Source organism: Sciurus vulgaris (assembly GCF_902686455.1).
Source record: "Sciurus vulgaris genome assembly, chromosome: 5".
Lineage (NCBI taxonomy): Eukaryota > Metazoa > Chordata > Mammalia > Rodentia > Sciuridae > Sciurus > Sciurus vulgaris.
Window position 1 is genome coordinate 45,553,095 of NC_136465.1, and position 20,784 is coordinate 45,573,878.

The 20,784-nt window shown below is 35.4% G+C and overlaps 1 protein-coding gene across 1 annotated transcript in view; it reads left to right on the top strand.

Moving 5' to 3' along the window:
- Positions 1–359: 359 nt before the first annotated feature.
- The window catches only part of SGCZ (sarcoglycan zeta), a gene marked incomplete at its 3' end in the record, with an annotated part of 1,109,249 nt that continues 1,088,824 nt past the window's right edge, over positions 360–20,784 (top strand). Inside the window, exon 1 of the mRNA XM_079142768.1 lies at positions 360–1,142. Coding sequence (XP_078998894.1) covers positions 1,104–1,142 — 39 coding nt within the window. The 5' untranslated portion in view covers positions 360–1,103. The remainder of the gene's footprint in view (positions 1,143–20,784) is intronic.

Genomic DNA, 20,784 nt, shown 5'->3' on the forward strand with positions numbered 1-20,784 from the left:
TTGCATCACTGAAAGACATTTCTTTTAATATTCCTATTTGTCACTATCTTTAAAAGTCTTTTTTAAGTTCTGTGGTTTTTTTTAACCCCGAAACCAAAATTAGCAGAGATCCAATTGAATACATGAGAATGATACAAGCATGTTCCTCCCAGATCCATAGGAGCTAGATGAGGCAACATTGCAATGAATTAAAATGCCTGTCACCTAGCGCATTCCGGACAGAGGGCAGTCTTTAAGACCCAGCGACAGTATTTGTCTGGAGAGGAAATGTTGCTTTTTGACAGATGAGAGAAATCCCCTTAGTGCTGGCTGTGGGAAGAGAGAAGTGAAGTCAGTCACCTGGTGGTGAAGGCCAGTAAAACAGCAAAGCAGGAGGAAAATTGCTCTCTCCCTCTCTTTCTCTCTCTCCCTCTTCTCTCTGTAGGATCCACCTCCTATTCTCTCAACTCTTTTAGCATAACCTTCAAAGGAGAACGTTCCCTTCAGACTTTATTATCTTCTTTTCCCCACTGAGAGAATACCTCTTAGCTGCAAGACATTTTTTAAGTCTATGCAGGACTTCGGGGATTCGGTTATCTTGCCAGGGAAATTGATCATTGCTAATGCCTGGGACTCACAGTGTGCTAAATTAGCTACCAGAGTAAGCCTGACGGAGGAAGGCTTTTATCATATACTCTTCTCTTCAGTTTGAACACATTTGCTTGAAATTTGCCGCATGATGCTGTCCAGGGAAGCAGCTTTTTTTCTTGGGATGCAGCAATTCGCTGATTTCTAAGCTTATTGCAGAAGAAGAAATAATCTTAAATAGAGTGGATTTTTCCCCCGTGCTTGATTCGACTGAGCTGTGTTCCACCGCGGTAACGAGCACCGATCACCTGTCATTAAATCTTTGAGGAAGTAAAAACAAAGTAAATTATCATTATTATTTATTTATTTTTATTATTTTTAACCGGTGGAGGCGGCGTGACCACGGAGAATGAGACTGAGAGAAGCTGCCAGGGCTTGGAGGAGGATAAAGCTGAGTTTAAGCTGGAAACTAAAAGACTAGATTGTTATTTGGAACAACTTGCCCGGTTCCTCTCCACTTCCTTTAGTTTCGCTCCATGGACAGATCAACAAACCTGGACATTGAGGAGCTCAAGGTACGTGATCCTCCGGGCGGGCGTCTCTGCTTCCCTTCTCACGCTCTCTTGCTCTCGGGTCTTTTTTCTTCGCTGCCTCTTGCTAGCGCCGCTGGAATAGTTGGTGGTCCCGTGGGACAGCGAGTGGGCCTTTGGGGTGAAGTGTCCCCCGGCGCGGCGCCCCTCCTTGGGCCGAGGACATGGAGGGCGGCTTTCCCTTGCGCTCTGGGGCTAGGCTCCCCTCCCTTTCTGCTCCTCCTGTCAACAGCCACCCTGTCCTCCTCCTCCTCCTCCTCCTCAGTTCACAGCAGCATTTGGGGTACCAGACCCGGCGCCGGGTGCCCGTTAAGCTCTCTCCGGGAAGCGGCCGCGGCAGCACCACCTCTGTCCGCTGTCGCCCGGTTTCCCAGCAAAGTTGTCCGAGCTGCGCGGCCACTTTGCCTCCTGTCCCCCGCTCAGAACCCGCTTCTGCCCCGCCCGACACAGGGACAGCCTATTTCCGCTCGGAGCTTGGCGTTCTAGAGGCGTTTGCGGAGACCTCTGGGTTTTATTCCAGCACACCGCGAGACCCTTCCCTCCCACGACCTCATACGGTTTCCCCCCGGGTTGTTACTGCCCGGGGCGCGAACTGGTGATCGGCCCGGGGACACCCCAAGTACAAGGAGTGGAGAGGGTCCCCGGGTGGCGGGCGATGCCAGCGCAGCCGACGTGCCTTATCCCGGTACCCCGGGAGCGCGAGCGGGTCTCAGGAACAGGGGCAGAGGAGCGGGAGGCGGGAGTGGGTCCGGGGGCGGGGCGGCATCGGGATTCTCCAGGAGCCCCTCCCCCGCCGGCGGGGCCTCGGGGCGCCGGGACCCTCACCCGGTGCCTGCCGCTCCGCCCAGCGTCTTCGCCGCGCCCTCTGCCTCCCGGGTCCTCCTCTCGACAGTGCGGGGTTGCCTGGGCTGCCAATCCGCCCCTCTGCTGGTGGGCATCGCTGCCTGCAGGGCCTTTAGAACACACGAAAAAGAAAATAAATAAACTTAAAAAATCAACAAACCACAAAACAATTTAAATGTCCCGCTCACTGTAAACGAAAAAGTACAAAGGGAGCGATCCTAGGAACCTTTTCTCCCCCTAATTCTCCATTATTTATCTCTAAGCATTTTGTACATTCTACTATTTTGCTTCGTAGGGTATTTTTACTAGAGATTCAGATGAACTGATCAGGTGAGGACTCTTCAGATTTCTCCTCTCGCTGGAGAAACTTAATTAGAAGTTTGCCCTGAATGTCAAGGAAATGGGTTTGTCCAGTAAACTGAGCTCAGGGCTGGGGAAAATTCCCCAAAGAGCACAAAAACTTCTGCCATGGCCACCAAGCATATCTGGTCCAAGAGCCCATTTCGCATGGCTTTTTACACTACATTAAAGGAGAAGGAGAAACACACAGGCAGAGCCAGGGTAGAGGAAGTATGGTAGGATGGTGTTAAATATCAAGTCCATCTAAGACTCTGGGCTCCACGGAGGAAGTGGGGAGGAGGCAGATTTGACGGTCCAGTTAAAGTTGGCAAACAAGTTTCTGTGATTTGGTCAAGGTCACAGTCAGTAGACCTTGGCCTGAACTAGAAGTCTCCTGTTATCCTTGTACTCTGCTGAGACAGGACACATTACCTTTGTGTTTGAAAAGATCCCTTGGTTCTCTTTCATTGGCATCCCAGTCTCTTGGGAGAAGTGTTAGGTTTTATTTGATATGCAAAACACAGCATGAACAATGTGATGTATGTTTATGCAGAGGTGGAGTATCTAGATTTTGTTGTTGTTGTTCAGTATCTACAGGGTATGGTTCAGAGGAATACATTTTCTTATGAGAAATGGAAGGGAAAAGTGAGTGGAGGTGATCATTTTTTCCTAATATTCCCTTACTTCCCTACAAGCATAACCCCCTCTGAACCAACATATCCACTAAACTGTTTAAATGAGCAAAACGAGTAAACCCACTGTGGAAACTTCTGTGTTAGTAGAGGATCCCAGTTTAACCCGAATACTACTACACATTGATTCAAGATTCTCACAGCCAGAGTGTGCTAAACTTTGTGGATGGGCAGCAAATGGTAGAGAACTAGAAGTTTGGGGATAGGAGGGAGAGTGTTGGCAATGATTCCGAAGAAATGAAGGAATACTAGACAAAAGGGTCAATTGAAGTTGCCCAGAAATTATGTCAGAGCAAACTACTTTTGAGAGTCAAAGCTGTCGGGGGAGAAAGGTAGGCAAGACTTTTTAGAAAATGTTTGATGTTCTCCAGTTTGGGAAATAAATTCTTGTCATCAGTTTTGAATACACCCTGGAATATTGAATTTTGGATAAAATACATATGGTTTGTGATATATATACTGCATGTGGACTAACTTGTCTGGATTTCTTCTTAGAGCAGAATGCATATGCTTGGGTTTCATAGGCAATTTCATTTGCAGCTATTCTCTGGTGGCTTCTTACTAGAGAACTGCCCAGGGTGATCGATGAAGAGAGAGAAGAAAGCGGGGATACTTGTTTTGGCATTATTTGACTGTTTTGACTTTTCTTATAGTGGTCCAGTGATGCTTCCATGAATGCACATCCACATAAAACTTTAGTTTTTGTGATGCTTTAAATATAAAAAAAACAAAACGATGTTTCCAGGGAGTTGGTAAATGTGTATATCATTCTAAATGTTCAATTTTGCTTGGTTTTAGATCATTAATATTACAGGAAGTTGCTTATCTCAGGTTCTAAGAAAGGTATATTTTACTAATTCTTTATTTTTGTTTGGGATGAACTCTTCTTTATAAGATCTGAGCACAAACATATATTTTTTACTGTGCCAGGTGTGTGAGCAATAGATTTTGATGTACTGTACAGTAAATAACATTGCCTTTTGTAACTTTTTAGACTAAAGATAAGCTTCAGTAAGTAAGTGTTAAATCACTGCCATCATTATCATAAATATAATATGCATATTAAGGGATTTATTGGTGGAAAACTAAAATATAGCTATGTGTGTAAAACTTGCTAATGAAGGCAAGCATGTTTCATCTTATATTCTGCACACAAGCCCCTGATGAAACAGATCAGTGGTGAAAAGGGAGAGAGTTCTCAACCAGAGAATTTTGGTCTGTACTTTTCCTTTGATCTCTGTTTCTTTCTCCAATGAATGTATAAACTTTACTCTGAATTTTTGCCTTAGTGTTTGTTTTAGAGAAGAAACAACATCAAACAACCCAAAATTTGGGTTGCTACTTTGGAAATGTGGGTGTTAATGAATATTGATATTAGGAAAAGCATCCTCTATCCTGGAATATCTCTGAGTTATATGTGACTCTATGCAGTTTAGTAGTTGATATTTAACTATTAACTTTAGCTTTGTAGTTTCTCTCTTTTGAAAAACTGATCTTATGTGCTAGAACAGAAACTGCTACTAATTTTTAGAGTTGATGGTCTTATATTTGCTTTTTGTAAGGTTTATTTTTAAGACATTGAGGCTGGATCAATGGTTGTGATTAAGTGTAGGAAATTGTTGATTCTTTGACTCAACTTTTAGAATATGGGGTTTAATTCACTGGTACAAAGTCAACAATGAGAAAATTATGGTTTCCTATGTTAAGAATATATTTGTAGATAATTGTAATTTGCTTGGGAATCATAAGCAGAGCACATTAAGAATATAGTACAGTTTTTGCAATCATTTGATTCCAGTTTTTACTTATTTGTTAGGGTTGTTTCTTTAATGAGATAATTGCTTAGAAGTTAAAATGAGAAAATTTCTACTTTCTCACCTTGAAGAAAATGAACAATGTGCTTCTGGAATATTTTCTTAATTATTATTTCGTAAGGTGCAAAACCTATAAACCACATAGTTAATCCTGAGTTGCATTAAACAAACTTTTCAATAAGAATGATTTTAATTGTTTGTGTTCATTTAGGGAAACCCAGTCAGTGTTGCTTAATGTTGTCCCTTCAATTTGAACAAAATTTCATCTGCTAAGAACTTGAAACTTGCCCTAGATAGGTGAGGCAAAACCTTCTCAGAATAATACAATCAGGTCATTAGGAAAGTATTGTACAGGCAGGAAATGATAATCTAGCAAAAATATGCAAAGGTATTTAAACAAATCGTTGGTTCAGAAATGCTGAGGTCTTAAAACCAGCTTCATAGTACATTTATGTACAATTCAAACAGGAGAGTTGGCACCTAGAGGAATTCTAAAAAATTTTTTTTTCTTTCTTTTCTTTTTTTTTTTTTTTTTTCATCAATAAGACACTCAGCCCAGGAAAGTCGAGCTTGCTGCAGTGTGGGAGGCTTTGTGATGAGTGTAAGTAGGTGGTATATTTTTATGCTAGTCATTCCATAGTGAAAAATAGTACTCTACAACACATGCTATATTTTTAGCAAGGTGCCTTATATATTCATTTGTTGGTTTAGAATAAAGAAACTTATTTGTGAGTACTGAATTATTTGACTTCTTTAATAGCTTATGGAATTATAAATTCATCCATCCAGATTCAGTTTCAGATCTTCTGATAACAAAAACTAGCCATAAAGATCCAGTAATAATTAACCTTGATTTTTAAATTTGATTTTATTTTAAATGGATAAATTATAATTATATACATTTATGGGTTACAACATGATATTTTAATATATGTACAAAGTGGAATGATTAAATCAAACTAATTAATATATTTATTACCTCACTTCTTTGTGGCAAGATATTTGAAACTTATTCCTTTAGTTATTTTGAAATATATGGCACATTGTAACCTAGATATTTTTATATTCAGAAATGGTGTTAATCAAAGTGAAATAAACTTCAAGTGATACTAGTGGAGCATTCTCTATACAGTTCAGAAGGATGAAAGAAGTGTAGAAAGAGATTTAGGAAAATGCATTTGAGGAAAAACATACAAATGACTAGTTGCAAAATCTTCCATGGTCTGTTGTCATTACTAGGTATATATCCCAACCTCCTCACTGGCTATCACAGCTTTTGCTGATCTTTGGATTTTACCAATTGAAAATACATCAACTTTTGAAGTTGCAGTAAAGAGAATATTTCAAGATTTATGGACCCAAATTCATAGCTTCACAAGATGGCTTAATGCTGTAAGTCAATAAATCAGCATGTGTCTTTTGGGGCATTCCTTTTAAATAGTATTTAGTGAGCTGTTTCTCATACCATACTGGAATTTCGGCTAAATTAAAATTTGGCAGAGCTTACAACTTTAGGATACTAAGGAAAATGACCAGTTACTTGTATTCAAAGTTCACTGAATTTTTGAGTATATGCATTTAAATTGGTAACTATTAAAATGAGTAAATGTTTATATGTCAAAACAAAACTTTAAAGCTTACTTGTTGAGAATTGTGATAAAATTCTTAGCACCTAAAACTCCATGTTACTAAAAGTATGCTACCTTATTTTATATCAGTGTACATTTTACTATACTAATATCTAAATTTTTTGTTTTACTCTTTTTCTTTTCTTGGAAAATGTTTAGAAGAATCAGGTGATCTTATTTCCCAAAGAAATGAATAGAGTCTTTTAGGCCAACTATCAAAATGAGCAAACTGAAGGATTACTCTCTTTTTAAGATAATTACAGAGTCTTATAGTCTAATTTTTAAAGTTAAAAAAATGTACTAAGTGTCTTGAGAGGTTTTTTATGCTTCTAAACAATTTTTTTTGTAGGTTGACTCTGAAAAACTTTACCAGCCCTGGTCAAATTTCAGAATATTTATATTGTTTCATTGGTATTGAATAGGTTATCTAGAGGGTTTCTATGCCAAATTGACATTAAAGTCCTTTAAAACTAAAAGACTTTGGCATTCAGCCACGAAGACTGTAACTGCCATGGCAATGCCTATCTGTGAAGCAAGGGCTGTCTTTAACCTTAGATATTAATACAGTCATCCTGCAACAGAATGGAGCTCAGAAGCAGTTAGAATCCAGAGGTACAGAGAAGTACTAAAGCTCTCCTTCCTAATCTGACAGCTTGTGACCTTTAAGGAGATTCATTTGTGTGGTGGAAAGAGTGTTGATCTGGTTAGAGCAGTACTTGGAAGATATTGTTCATACCCTGGCTCTGCCCTTTGCCAGGAGTGGCATCTTGGACAAGTTCATCAAAACTTCTCTGTCTTGGGTTTCTCAGGTGTTGCAGGGTGGAGGGGGCAGGAATTGGATTTGATTAAAGAGTTTTATTTTAATCATTTTTAGCTACAACTGAAAAATTTGTTTAGACAATATCTTGTAAACAAGCTCGTCATCTAAACAATGAAAGGAAAGGTGTTTGGGGACCCTATCAAGTCTCCTCCTTCTTTAGGTCCTGGCAGTGGATCAAGAACTCTAAGACTGAGAAATACAAGGTAAAAACCTCAGGACCAGTGAATCGCGAATGAAGTTCCAGGTCTGCGCCTCTATGGCTTCCAGTATTTTTTTTTTTTTTTTTTGGCAGTGCTGGGGATTGAACCCAGGGCCTTGAGCTTGCGAGGTAAGCAAGCTACCCACAGAGCTATATTCCCAGCCCCACAAGTCTTTTTTCGAGAAGGACCAAAGAAACTCCTTTTCAAATTGACAAAGTCAATATGGCTCTTTTTATTCCTCAACTATTTCTTTGTCTGAACATCAGAACAGGTTTATCTGATCAATATTATATTTTCATTTTATGGATGCCAAAATGGAGACTCAGAAAAATAAAGTGAATTGTCCAGAATTACAAGGTTAATGTATAATTGACTAGAACTCAAATCTATGTCTTCAATTTCCAAATCCTATCCTCATATATATATGTATATAGGCCAAAATTCAGGAAGTTCTGAAAGAATTCATGGTGGAGGTTTCTTGTTGAATTTCTCCAGCATTCTTGTTTTAAAGAAGATTGAAAGAATTTCAGCTATGCTTCTAGTGTTTACTCTGGTTAAAGAATAATTGTTCACATTCCATTTTTAAAAAAGCAATTCTACTCCTTCCTAATCTTTGGTTCGAGTTATCGTCCTTTGATATTTGCTCATGAAACACCAACAGAAAATGATAGATGAATCATGAAATGAGGCCATTGGATAATAGTTTCATGACTTTAAACCAATGTTTTAAAATTAAACCTTATAAAATTTATCAAATTCCACTAGTCTTCCTCATTATTTTGCTCTTTAGATCACTGATTTTGTTAGGGCTGTAAACTGAATTTAACTTCTTGCATGGATTTGACATTTCTGTTTGTTGTACATTTAGTTTCTGTTCTTGAAATTTAAAAAAATGTATGACACTAAATTTATCAAGTGCTTAGACTTCTGGTATACCAGAAACCTAGCCATCAATACTAGGTAATTTAATCCACAACGAAATTAAAGGTCTTAACAGCACTCTTTGAATATAACAAAATTAAATAATCAACTGTAAAATAAATATGGCTTTATGTCTTGATATGGTCTTTTATATCTTTGCCCCCAAATTTGTTAGGAAAAAAACATCAGGAATTGTAAATGAGGACATACATATATGTAATAAAACAGTATTTGGGAAGAATATTTCTTTTACCTTCAAAAGGGAAATTGCTATGTAATAATACCTTTTCTGAGGATGCTTCTCAAAACCTTTGCAAATGTTGGTGTTTGGGGGTATAGCTAGATGTGATTCAGCTTGTAAAACACATTTTCTAGTCAAGAATCATTATTTCCTTTGATGTTTTCCTTTTATCATCAGTTCTAGATTTGGGCATCCTTCTGGAGATCATTTTTCTCAAAGCAACTTGGTTTCTGTCTTTGCTCTAGAGTGACTGCTTAAGTGACCTAAGAAGAGAACACAATACAGCTCTTTTGAGACTTGGATTCTGAGTGCTGGAGTTACACTCCCTTACACAGTCAGAGCCTTGCATAAGTATGCTTGGTCAGGGTCTCAGAAGAATTAATGGCTATTAGACATGAATTTTTCATGTTGTTGCAGAATAGTAAAAATGCAACCTTAAATCTTTGAGCACCAAGCGTTCTACTATATTTATTGTTGCTAGAGGAACGTAATGTTTCTATTACTAACCCACGTGTTATCATTATCTCACTTATTTCTACTTTTGTTTTTTAAACTCCCATCTTTCCTTAGAAGGGCTTCAGAAATATTATCTACCTAAGATAAAAGAGATTTTGATTCTTTCTTGGGCAGAAACAGCCAATTCAGCTGCCATGATTGAGAGCATATTTGTGAAACATGATATAATAAATCAATGTCATGAATGGGAAAATGCTTTTATCATTGTGATGCCATAGTATGGATCTACTCAGTTATTTGAGGGTTTTTAAAATCCAAAAAAGAAGGAAAACTATTAAGGAAATAAATTGCTTACCTCAAAATGTATTGAATTTTATTTTAGCTTTCCACCTCTTCCTCAATATGAGATGAGTAATAGAGAAATTCTATCTAGTTTTAGTAATTAGTTCTACTTCTAAGCAACTGGTTGATTTTTTTTTTTTAGTGTGGATCTTTTTCATCATAATACAGTGTTTCTTCTTTACCTTTGTTCCCCCTTTATCTTTACTGCAGAGACATATTTATGACCCACATTAGGCTTCATAATACTTTTTTCCTCTTCTTAAGTACTTTCATAAAGAATTATTAACCACAAATAGATATTCTTAAAATTATTAGAAACTTTTACGAGACTCAGTTATTTTCATAATGTTTCAGTGGACAAGACGCATTGTTTCACAACTCTTATGGAAATATTTAACTCTGCATTTTTTGTACTTTGTCAGGGGCTACAGAGTTTAGAAAGTTTAAATTATAATACTGTATGTCTGCAGTTATGCTGTGTGTATGACTTCCACTGTATGTCATAACTGTGTAGATTTTGAACATGTTTGCCATTACAATCTTAGAGTAAAACAATGATACTTAGCACATATTATTGGAATTTGTTCTAAGACATTCTGCTTAAGTCATTATTACTTTTTTATTATTCTCAGATTTTGCATTTGTGAAAAATGATCACCTATGCTGATAAATTTCTGAATTTCTAATTCCTATTACTCTTGTGTATGTGGAGGTATTATTTTAGAAAATGCTAAAATAAATGAGCTCATCTTAATCAGCATTTTGTTTAATGTTTTCAAATCTACTTTGTAAAAATCAATGTTTTGATCAGTTGATTGCTCTAGGCAGCAGAGGCATTTAGACTTTTAGATTTTCATTCATCTCATCAAGTTTCTTAAAGTTCATGCCTGAGTCATAGTTCAAAGAGTAAGCAGTTTCCTACATGGTGTTGTGTCCATAAAACTCCTCATTATTACCTCATTCCTGGGAGAAATTATGAGCATTTAATAATTACAGAATATGAAATTCTGTACACAACTGGATTAAGTTAGATATATTCTTACCATGTGGTAAGTACAATTGAAGAGCTTTTATCTGTTTCTGAGTCTGATTACAATACAAACCTGCCCTCATTTTATAAATACTAATTTGTTATAATATTTATCAGCATATTAGCATTTATAAAATACAATATATTGTATACAATATGTAATTATAACTGCAATATAACATATGATATAACATAATGTATAACATTGTCATATATATCATTAATTTCCTAAAACAATACCTTATAATTTATATTAAATAAAAACACATCGATCTTATAAAGTTAAATCTTTATAAGTAGCAACTATTTTTTTTTGTAAAAATCAATTTCCTATTTAGGTATAGCTGAAGGGAATTCTAGAAATTGTTAAAAAAATATGCTTCAAAGCATAGTAAAATTTTATTTTTATAAATAATATTCTATCTCATATAAATAAGTAGGAATGGTATACTTTAACCTGATATTCATAGACTTTTATAATTGTAAAAATTGCCTGTGAACATGAGCACTGTGTAAGTTTTTTGTCTTCTCTGTCTTGGTTTTCTGATGTTTAAAGAGATATGCCATTCATCTTTTTGGTTCATTTACAGGTGTGAAACTATATTTTGGTGTTTGCCAGCAGACATAACATAATAAAAATCCAAAAGACTGAACTACAATTTTTTTCTACCCATTGTTATTGATGAATATTATCAGAGTGCAAATGAAAAAAGATAACATGAAACATCAGTGAAAATGTAGGGATGGCAGCAGTAGTTTATAGTTTAATTGAAAGAGAAGGAACAATTCTAAGGAAACAAATACAAACATAATAAACATCAATATTCCACCCCGGAAGTCATTTGATTTCCATAGTCTGTCTTTCTCTTTGGTTTAAATAATCAAATGTCTAAATTTTACATTAAAAGTCCTGCAATTCACTGTGGTATTATTAGATATAAACCTTGTTGCTCTTTGGTATAAACACCACTGAATTATTAGTAGGAATTTAATTTTGAATTATTTCCAACGTATATGCATTATAGAAATCTTACTCATTTGATCTTTTACTTTTTCAGAATCTTTTTGATAGCTCTTGTGTGTCCTTTCCAAAGTCCATGTTGCCTGGAATTATGTTCATGATGTGTCTCCAGTTCCTCTTTCCCATGCTTCATTAGGTGACCTTATCTACCCATGCAGCTTCTACTTTCACTTACAAGTTGATGCTGTCCAGTAATGCACATCCACCTCCCTCCTCTCGTTTGATCCATCTGACCTCCTCTTCTAGGTTCAGCAATCTACAGAAACTTCTGTGTTTCTCAGTCACTTCAGTCTAGCAACTCTGAGTGCACCCTTTGCTTCCTGGCAAATCTGAGCCTTCCTGTAGCATTCTCGCTCTTGTTTAGCATTTCACCATTCACTCAGCATGATCTGAAGCTTCCAGTAGACTTTCCTGCTCAAACCCTTTCCTCTAGTTGTTCAACAGGTCCACCACACCTTAGAGTCTGTGTCTTCTCTTCCACATGTTTGGTTAAAACCCTAAATCATGTTCCCATCTTAAGAAATATGCATGAATTTCTTGCAGTGATGCTGATTGTATTGTTGTGATTGTGATATGGCTGTAGGGCTGGGGTGGGGTCAGCATCACTGCAGATATATATATATATATATATATATATATATATATATATTCTTTTTATAAATTTCCAGTAAGTCATCTCAAAATAAGTTGGAAAAGACTAGAAACTGGGACACCAAGACTGGGCCTAATGCTAGATGGAGAGAGATTTAGAAGTTTCTAGAATTGCCTAAGGGTAATCTCAAAAAAGGAAGGAAAAAAATGGCCTTCGGAAGATATCCCTGACAGTAACCACTGATTAACTGTGACAAAAATGTTCAGGTTGGAGAAAAGCAACCACAGATTATTTAGAAATAATAATGATCAATTTTGATTTTATGCATTGATGGAATCTTTGTGCTACACTTCCAGAGCCATAAATTACACCTAACATTTTTCTTAGCTGATTTTCTGTATTTTTGACAGTTCAATACGATTTCTTATAGTCAAAAATATTATCTGCCTCTGAGAATTTGAGAGCTCTGTCTCTTTGAGGTGGTCTGAAGACAATCCTCTAACACAATAAGCCAGCTAAGCAAACAAGGAGGTGGGCCTGTGGAAATCTCAATGCAGGTAGGCCAGGTAGTGTCAATCTTGTGGTTAGATGGCTTTGTAATTGTTTTACCTGTGTTATCTTAAGTACTTTAGTAGAAATTTATAGTGTTTTAATTGTTTTTACAGGGGATGTAATATGGGCTTCATAGGAGTAGGGTAATGTAGATATGCATAGATCAAGGTAGAAATGGGGTTGTAAGGTCTAACTGAAGATGTACAGTGACAGTAGTGAATGGGAGAACATGCCTAGGAATGTGTGATTTGCAAGGTGGGCACCTGTCCATGATTTCCTAACCCTTGTTAGCTACCCTCTCTCTGTCTAGTCAATCTCCAAGTGGCTGGCATCCAAGGCATCCACAATTTCATATTTTCAGATAGTCTTTTAAGATTAAAATAATAATTATTGTCCTTTATCTGATTAAATTTCCTTGTTGATTCCACTTGCTTATTTCATGATCCATACTTCTCATCATAATAAAACATAATATAGAGGGTGCTCATTTCCAGGCCTTCTACGATCTCTCTCCTACTTTCTTCCAACATGCCCATGCACAGGGACACACTTCACCAAGTAACTCACTTCTCCTTGTTCATGCCAGTTTTTTTCCTTTCTTGTCATAGTGCATATATTCTTCACCCAGCACATCTTCACTTCTTTGCCAGAAGAAATCCTACTGACTGATCTGTCGCTAGTCCCAGGAAGAGATGGTTGTTTCTTCCTTTGTGTTCCTACATGTTGGGTAGGTTTAGTTCCAGCATACGCTTTTAACTAAATTACATTGCAGTAGAGAAAATGGCCTGTATGTAACTGGTCTTCTGAACCCTGTTGAACATTGTTTAGGGCCAGTTTAAAATCTGTACTTGTGTATGTTCTGAGTTTCCTAGAAAAGAGTGTGTATTTTTTCACTTGTTGGAGACTAAGTCTTACATATGTAAATTTTATTAAGCTTATTCTTCATGCTGTTTCAAGCACTGGCTGTGAAACTAGATTTGAATTACTGGAATACATGTAAGCTTCCTGATTATTTCCAGGATAGCAGAAAGAACTTTGAGGTGTTTGTGGTCAGTTGGTTTATTAGATACTGCTGCAAAATTGATTACTGACTTCTTTTTTTGTGCATGGTACCTCTTATAACTTAACTTCCTTTCTCAGTTTCCCTTTTTGCTACCCTTGGCCTCTAGACTGGGCTGAGGAGACTACACAATTTCTTTTCTGTCTGAGAAGTTCCAGAGCTTCATGTGTCAATTGTATTGTTTCTTCTTCATGCTGTTTCTACATTGTTTAACTGTAAATTATGAAAGAGTATGTTAACAATTTCTTGACAGGACATTTACATATTTCTTCTTATTTCTCAATTTCTGCCTATGTCCTTGAAACTGTGTTGTCAGACATATGTAAATTTGGCATTGTTATATTTTCCACGTTATTTAAGACTTTATTATCACGTATCAACCCTCTTTATCTCTAATAATGATTTATGCCTTTAAGTTTATTTTGTCTGATTTTAAGTCAGCTACATCAGGTTTCTCAAATACCACTTTAACATTACCCAGGTTTATTTTGGTTAGTGCTTTTTCTTTCTAAGCTGTAGATGAACACAACACCTTTTTTTTTTTTTTTTTAATTTATTTTTATTTGGTGCTGAGGATTGAACCAAATGCCTCACACATGCTAGTCAAGTGCACTACCACTGAGCTACAACCCCAGCCCTGGTTAGTGCTTTGGATATATATTTTTTCATCTTTTCATTTTCAATTACTCTGTCCATTTAAATTTTAGATGTAGCCAGATGCAGTGGTGCATGCTTGTAATCCCAGTGAGTCAGGAAGCTGAGGCAAGAAGATCACAAGTTTAAGGCCAGCCTCAGCAACTTAGCAAGGCTCGAAGCAACTTGAGACCTTGCTAAAAAAAAAAAAAAAAAAAAAAAAAAAAAAAAAAAAAAATTAAAATGTACTGGATATGTAACTCAGTGTAAAGCACCCCTGGGTTAAATCTTCAGTAGGGGGAAAATTTAGATGTATTTATTGTATATGGCATATAGATAGATTATAGAAATCCATTTGAATAATGTTTTGCCTTTTATTTACTGCATTTATTTATACTTGATGCAATTTCTAATACATTATTTCTGCCATTTTCATTCATGATTCCTGCTCATCCTAGGAACTGCTTTTCTGCTGTCTGAAGTATCTATGGTTGTGAAAAACTTACTTTTCTTTGTGGTCTGAAAAAGTATTTTATTTCATTTTGGAATTGTTTTCTGAGTGTACGTTTCCAGATATCAGGCATTTTTTTCCCCTTAAAACATAAAAGGTATTTCACTGTCTTCTTTATCCTTATATTGTCAATAAGAAATCAGATCTTAACCCTAATGTCATTTTAAGGAAAAAATATTCATTTTTCTTTAGCTACTGTGAATTCCTCTTTTTGTCTTTAGTGTTCTTCAGTTTTACTATCATATGTCTATTTGTGAATTTTAAAATAATCTGCACAGCTTGGTATTTTATGCTTTTCTTGAATCTTTGTGAAAGAAGAAAATTAGACTGTATTACTAACAGAGTTTGTCTGAGGACTATCATATTATCTTTATAAAGAAGATTTGATCCAGCAACTATAGCCTTTTTGATTATACTATACCTTGATTAGGTCCTACTTTATCGTATTTATATTCTGCATTGACTCTATGCTGTCTGAAGTGTGGGAAATATAACTATATGATATACAGTGAGGACTATGGATTTTGCTTTACATGTTTTACATATCTAATGTTATTTTCTAAACCACTAATACATCTTAGATATTTATCACATTCTTGTTGACATGTTTTAGCAATATTTGGTGGTAGACCAGAATTTTATACTGAGGGAAAGAATGCTATCTGTTCTAGTCTGCTTTCTTTTTTATTACTTTTTTTTTAATTACTTGGTCCAACACAAAATAAAAATATCAGTTAAATAACAAGCAAATGATATCTAGTTCCTGTGACTAATGATTAACTCTGTATTTCCAGGCTTTTTATAAGAAGTTATCACCATGTGATGATGACATAAGAACTCATCTTTGGATCAGGTGGGAAAATTCCTGATTGGAATCTTTTGAAGTTATATACACCAAAATATTTTTAAAATGATATTTATATAGCTGGGGTGTTCTTACTGCAAGCTTTCCATTATGTAGTTGATTTTGAATTTTCTCTTTTCTGTAATGCTTAGCCTTGGGAGAAATTTCTTTCCAGATTCCATATGTTTGATGTTTGGTTCCAGGAATTAGTGATGGTAATCCTAGTTCAACTCAATTTTAGATTAGCCACAGGCTAGCAGATTTTTAGGCATTATAAGGTATACTATAACTTTTGTGAAATAAAAAGCCACCCATGCAAGATGATTTAAGATTCTGTAAACTTCATACGCCCTGGGGAAAAAATTTCCCAGTTTTCTCAAATTTCCATCATTTAAATCATTCCTTTAGATTAAGAGAATTGTTCTCAGAATACGATCTCATGAAGTCCTAGTAAGTTGCAACTAAAATGGAACTGTATCAATTGTAAATTTTATATTCTCTTTCCTTTATTGTTTTTAATTGTTGGTATCACTGCTTCTCTGTCCGAAATTATGGTTTCTTTTCCTAATTTAGTTACACACACACACACACACACAACTTCTTGGACCAAATATAATGATTTTAATGTACTGTTGTTTATACAGTTTTTAAGAGCTTGTACTCTAGTTGAGTCCATGTGGTCTAGGCACTAGATGCTTAGGGCTCAACTTCTCTAATTGTAAAGAGAATTGCCCAGGTGATCAGAGTTGGGGTGTGGTAAGGCTCCGTTTCCATGGCCTGTAGCTTTGATGGCTCTACATTCTCTCTTAGTAACTTCAGTTAGCCACTGTGGTAGGTAGGTAATTGACATTAAGAAAATACACTTGCCATTATATATATATGATTCTTAAACTTATTAGAATATGACTAGATAACAAGAAGTTTGGATTAGGAATATATGTATATAAGCATCAGTTTATCTAAACAGTTACAAAATTGACTTGTTAAAATATTACTTCCTCATATGTTGATTATTCAAAAATTTCTGATTTTAGGGTATTGTTTAGATTATATGGAAGAATGTGATTTTTGCCTGCTATTTCAATTGTTCAGTGTGCCTGTAGGAACTTGAAATTACTTTAACATCCTTATCTGTTAGTTTTAATGATATTGCAGATCTATCCATTTCAAAGACATTTTTAAGTATGTTTCTTGTTGGAAATATGCTTAATGAAAAAAAATTTTTACAACTATCATCAAATTATTTTTACACCTAATTTCTTAAAATCCCTGGCACCTAAAAAGGTGCTTTCCACACAGTAGGCACTCAGTTTATATTTGTTGAATTAATTATCCTTGAATGAATGTTGTTTTCTATATTAATTCTACTACTTCCCCTCCCCTTCAAATTTATTATGAGACATATGTGAATATGAGTTGGGAATGATCTATACACCCAGAACATATCTATTCTTAGCTAAACCTTCCGTTTCATTGAGTATTCATTTAGATGAGATGAGTAATATTCAACATTTAGGTAAATATATCATCTACTTATGATTCTGATATCACTTATACTATTGTGTAATAAAATTAATGTGCTATGAATAGAATCACTGTATCCTGAGATAGAATTCCATTCACAGTCTGAAGTCATAAAAGTAAAAACATGTCTTTCCCAGATATATTTTATTGAATATGGCATTTCTCATTCTTGAGCAGTAAATAATAGGAATAAATAATAGCATATGAAAATAGAAACTGCAGTTGAAATTTTGTACCTTATATATCATAGTTGGTAGATTATATTGACTCAGCAGTGTATTTTAACTGAGCTTAAAAAAAATCAAGATTTTTAGTTTGTGTTTCAGTCACACATTTCCATGTCTATATAAAACCTAACAAAACAACTCTTCTGAAGAAACACAAGAGAAAGTTAAGGAAAATAGTGTCATGGCAGTAACCCATACATACAATCCCTGAAAGAGTTAAATTCATGGAATATTAAATTCTGAACAAAAATGAATTTAAATAATGATTAATAAATAATAATCACATATGATAGCTACCTACCATGCCAGATATCTTACATTCAAGTGCTTAATACATAGTTATTAAACAGAGTTTAATTTGGGTACAAAAGGACTTTTGGAGAAGTTGGAGTAAAATGAGTTGCAACCTGCACGATGCTAATACAATCCAACAATCTTTGAAAAGCCAATTACAGCACGCTCTTTCTTTGCTTAGTTTTGGAACCATGTAGACATGTATTCAAGTTCCACTTGTGAGCTATGTTACCTTGGGCAAGATATTTAACATTACCAAATGACAATTTCTTTAAATGGTAAATAGGATTAATAATTGTACTTAACTGCATATAGACTGTGGGACTACAAAATGAGAGTTATGAACACAGTCATCAATGTTTGACACATGGATCCATTGTTGTTTCATTAATATTGCTAATGGGATATTCATGAAGGTTGGTAAGAATGAGAAAAAACATGACTGGGATTCTTTTTTTTTAAAACAAGTGTATTCACCTGGGTGAAGTGGCAGGTTCACCCTGAGAAGAGATGCTGGTGAATCAGCGTATGGGGGTAAGTATTAGCTGGTGGTTACATCAAAACCTGTCCTGGGATGAGACTTTAGTGCTGGTATTTGCATGGAGGTATGGTAGAGCAAAATGGAAGTGCTTGAGTTTAGTAATATCAAATGCTCTCCAAAGGTTCTTAACTGCCTAAAGGCAGCTTTTAATTTTAAACACCGAGAAAAGTCAATCAGCCTACACCTAAAAATATGCATTGGAATGTGTTTTGCATGCATTAAAACCTTATTTCACATCTCACCAAGTTTAACTACTTTTTTGCTCAACTAGTCTCAGATTCGGTATTTTATTTATTTCTAATAGGGCACATAATCTGTTTAACTTATACAGACTTCTATTAAAAAACTATCATTTTGTGCACATGCTTTCAGATATGTTGATTCCTTTAGATATCTTAAAATACAAAGTCTTTCATAAGAAACTTGAGAAAAGTTAGACTCTAAAAATAAATTCCCTCTCAACCCACAGGGAAAGAAAAATCTAATAGAGTAGAAAAGCAAAATTTTATTAAAATACATTTATATTACATAACAAATGGGTTATGTTTTACATGGAATGTGTTGCAGGTATATTTAATAAAGTAAGTTAAAACAATGCTGTTTATTCGTTCTGATATATAGACCTCTTCCACACACAGAGCCTTTGTTTAAACCTAATTGCTACCACTACTTTGCTTTGCTTAAAGGCTTTCTATACGAGAATTTTATTGCTTCAATTGTATGAGATAAACTAGTTCATTTATGCTGGTATTTCAGAATTCTCTGTGGAAAACTTTGTACCTGCAAATCAGGAAAACAAAAAGGCATTGCTGGGAGTGTTCCTTTCCCCATTTTTCAGAATGGAGATAGGACAAGAGATTTTGATTACAGCCTTTGCTGAGTTGGTTGTAATTTGTCATCCTTAAGTTCAGCCTTCTGTTTGTGGAGGAACTCAAAGTGAAGTTATCACGGAAATTTCCAAAAAAGAAATTCTAATCAATTTATTTCTTGCCTCTTGCCATGTTATGGGGTTAGTGTTAGCTGTTATACTATTAATTTTTTTTTTTTATTCTGCCAATTTTGTAAAGATTTTAAATACAAAATCAGGACACAATGCCTGAAAACCAGAACTTACCAATCCTCCCAAAAGATGGTATTCAACTTGATGGCCGAATTCTTTACCCTTTGGCCTTCTCTCCTACCTTGATCTAATGCGCAGGTGGACCATGGCCAACCTCTTTCTTCAACTTAGTATATTTGGATCCAAAAGGAAATACTTAAAGAAGAGATGGATTTTACTGTCTGCCAATTCTGGTATTCTGTTGGCAACTTCGTTTCTACTACCGTTGCAACTATTAGAACCATATTTCATGCTTGTGATTCCTCAAACTATCTGACATTGAGAAGATATAATTCCATAAATGAAAAGTGACAATTTGTTTTCTACAAGAGTGAGTTGATTATAATAATGATATGCAAGTAGTTCTTTTAATAATTTTCTGGAAATTCTGTGTATTTGTAGAATTGATAGAGGACATTTGTTTTGTCTAACCTGCTTTAGAGGAATTTTGGAGGAAAAAAATCTAGCATAATACATTTTCTTGAAATAGAAAAGGTCTTTACTTTCAACTTTTATACCCAAAGAATGAAATTAGTGGCTCTGGGCAGATTTTTATAGTGAAGGATTTCAGAATAGATGGAGCCATACATGAGATGTTCTGAACGCTGTTCTGCGGCATCAGCACTTCCTATTTTCCAGTAAACTATAAGGGGATATTAAAGGTGCTTTGTTGATGAGGGAAGGCTCAGGCCACCAGCAAGCATGCACTTCCAATATTGAAACAAAAAGAAAAAACAGCCTTTGAGAAACTGATATTTCTATCTTTGGATTAAAGTTTCTACTACCTCACCAGTATCTGGGTTTGCAAAGAGAACCCAGAGATTTTTTTTCTTTGAGAAATATGTTTCATGAGTTTATTGTCAATGAAAGTATAGATAGTCATTTTTCCATTGGGGGTGGTTGTGCTGGTGGTGGTGCTAGTGGTTTATTATTATTCCAGAGCTTACCAAAAGTCAAACATGTAGTTTTATAAATTGAACAAGGAAAGCTTACATGTTCTCCTTTTCTTGTCCTACAAAAGACTGATAGCAACCTACATGACACTCATATCCATTGGCCCTAATCAAAATGAGCTATTAAATGACTGACTGCAGACACACATATCTGTAGCCATTACTAGATGGGTAGATGTGCTGTGCATGTGATGTGCTCAGGGGAGAATCTTGACATCAGAATGTCTACTGAAGCATATAAAACAATGTAAAAATAATTGCAACTGTGAAAATTATCAGAAAGATTTTGATTTATTTATGTTATATTCAGATAATAGAAATTTCCTGAAATTTTAAATAAGTTTTTTCTTGGGAAATAACAAGTGCATTAAAAAAAAGATATATATATATATATGCAGTCTACCCAGAATAACTTTTGCAAAGTCAAAAGTAGGACACACATACAAAGTT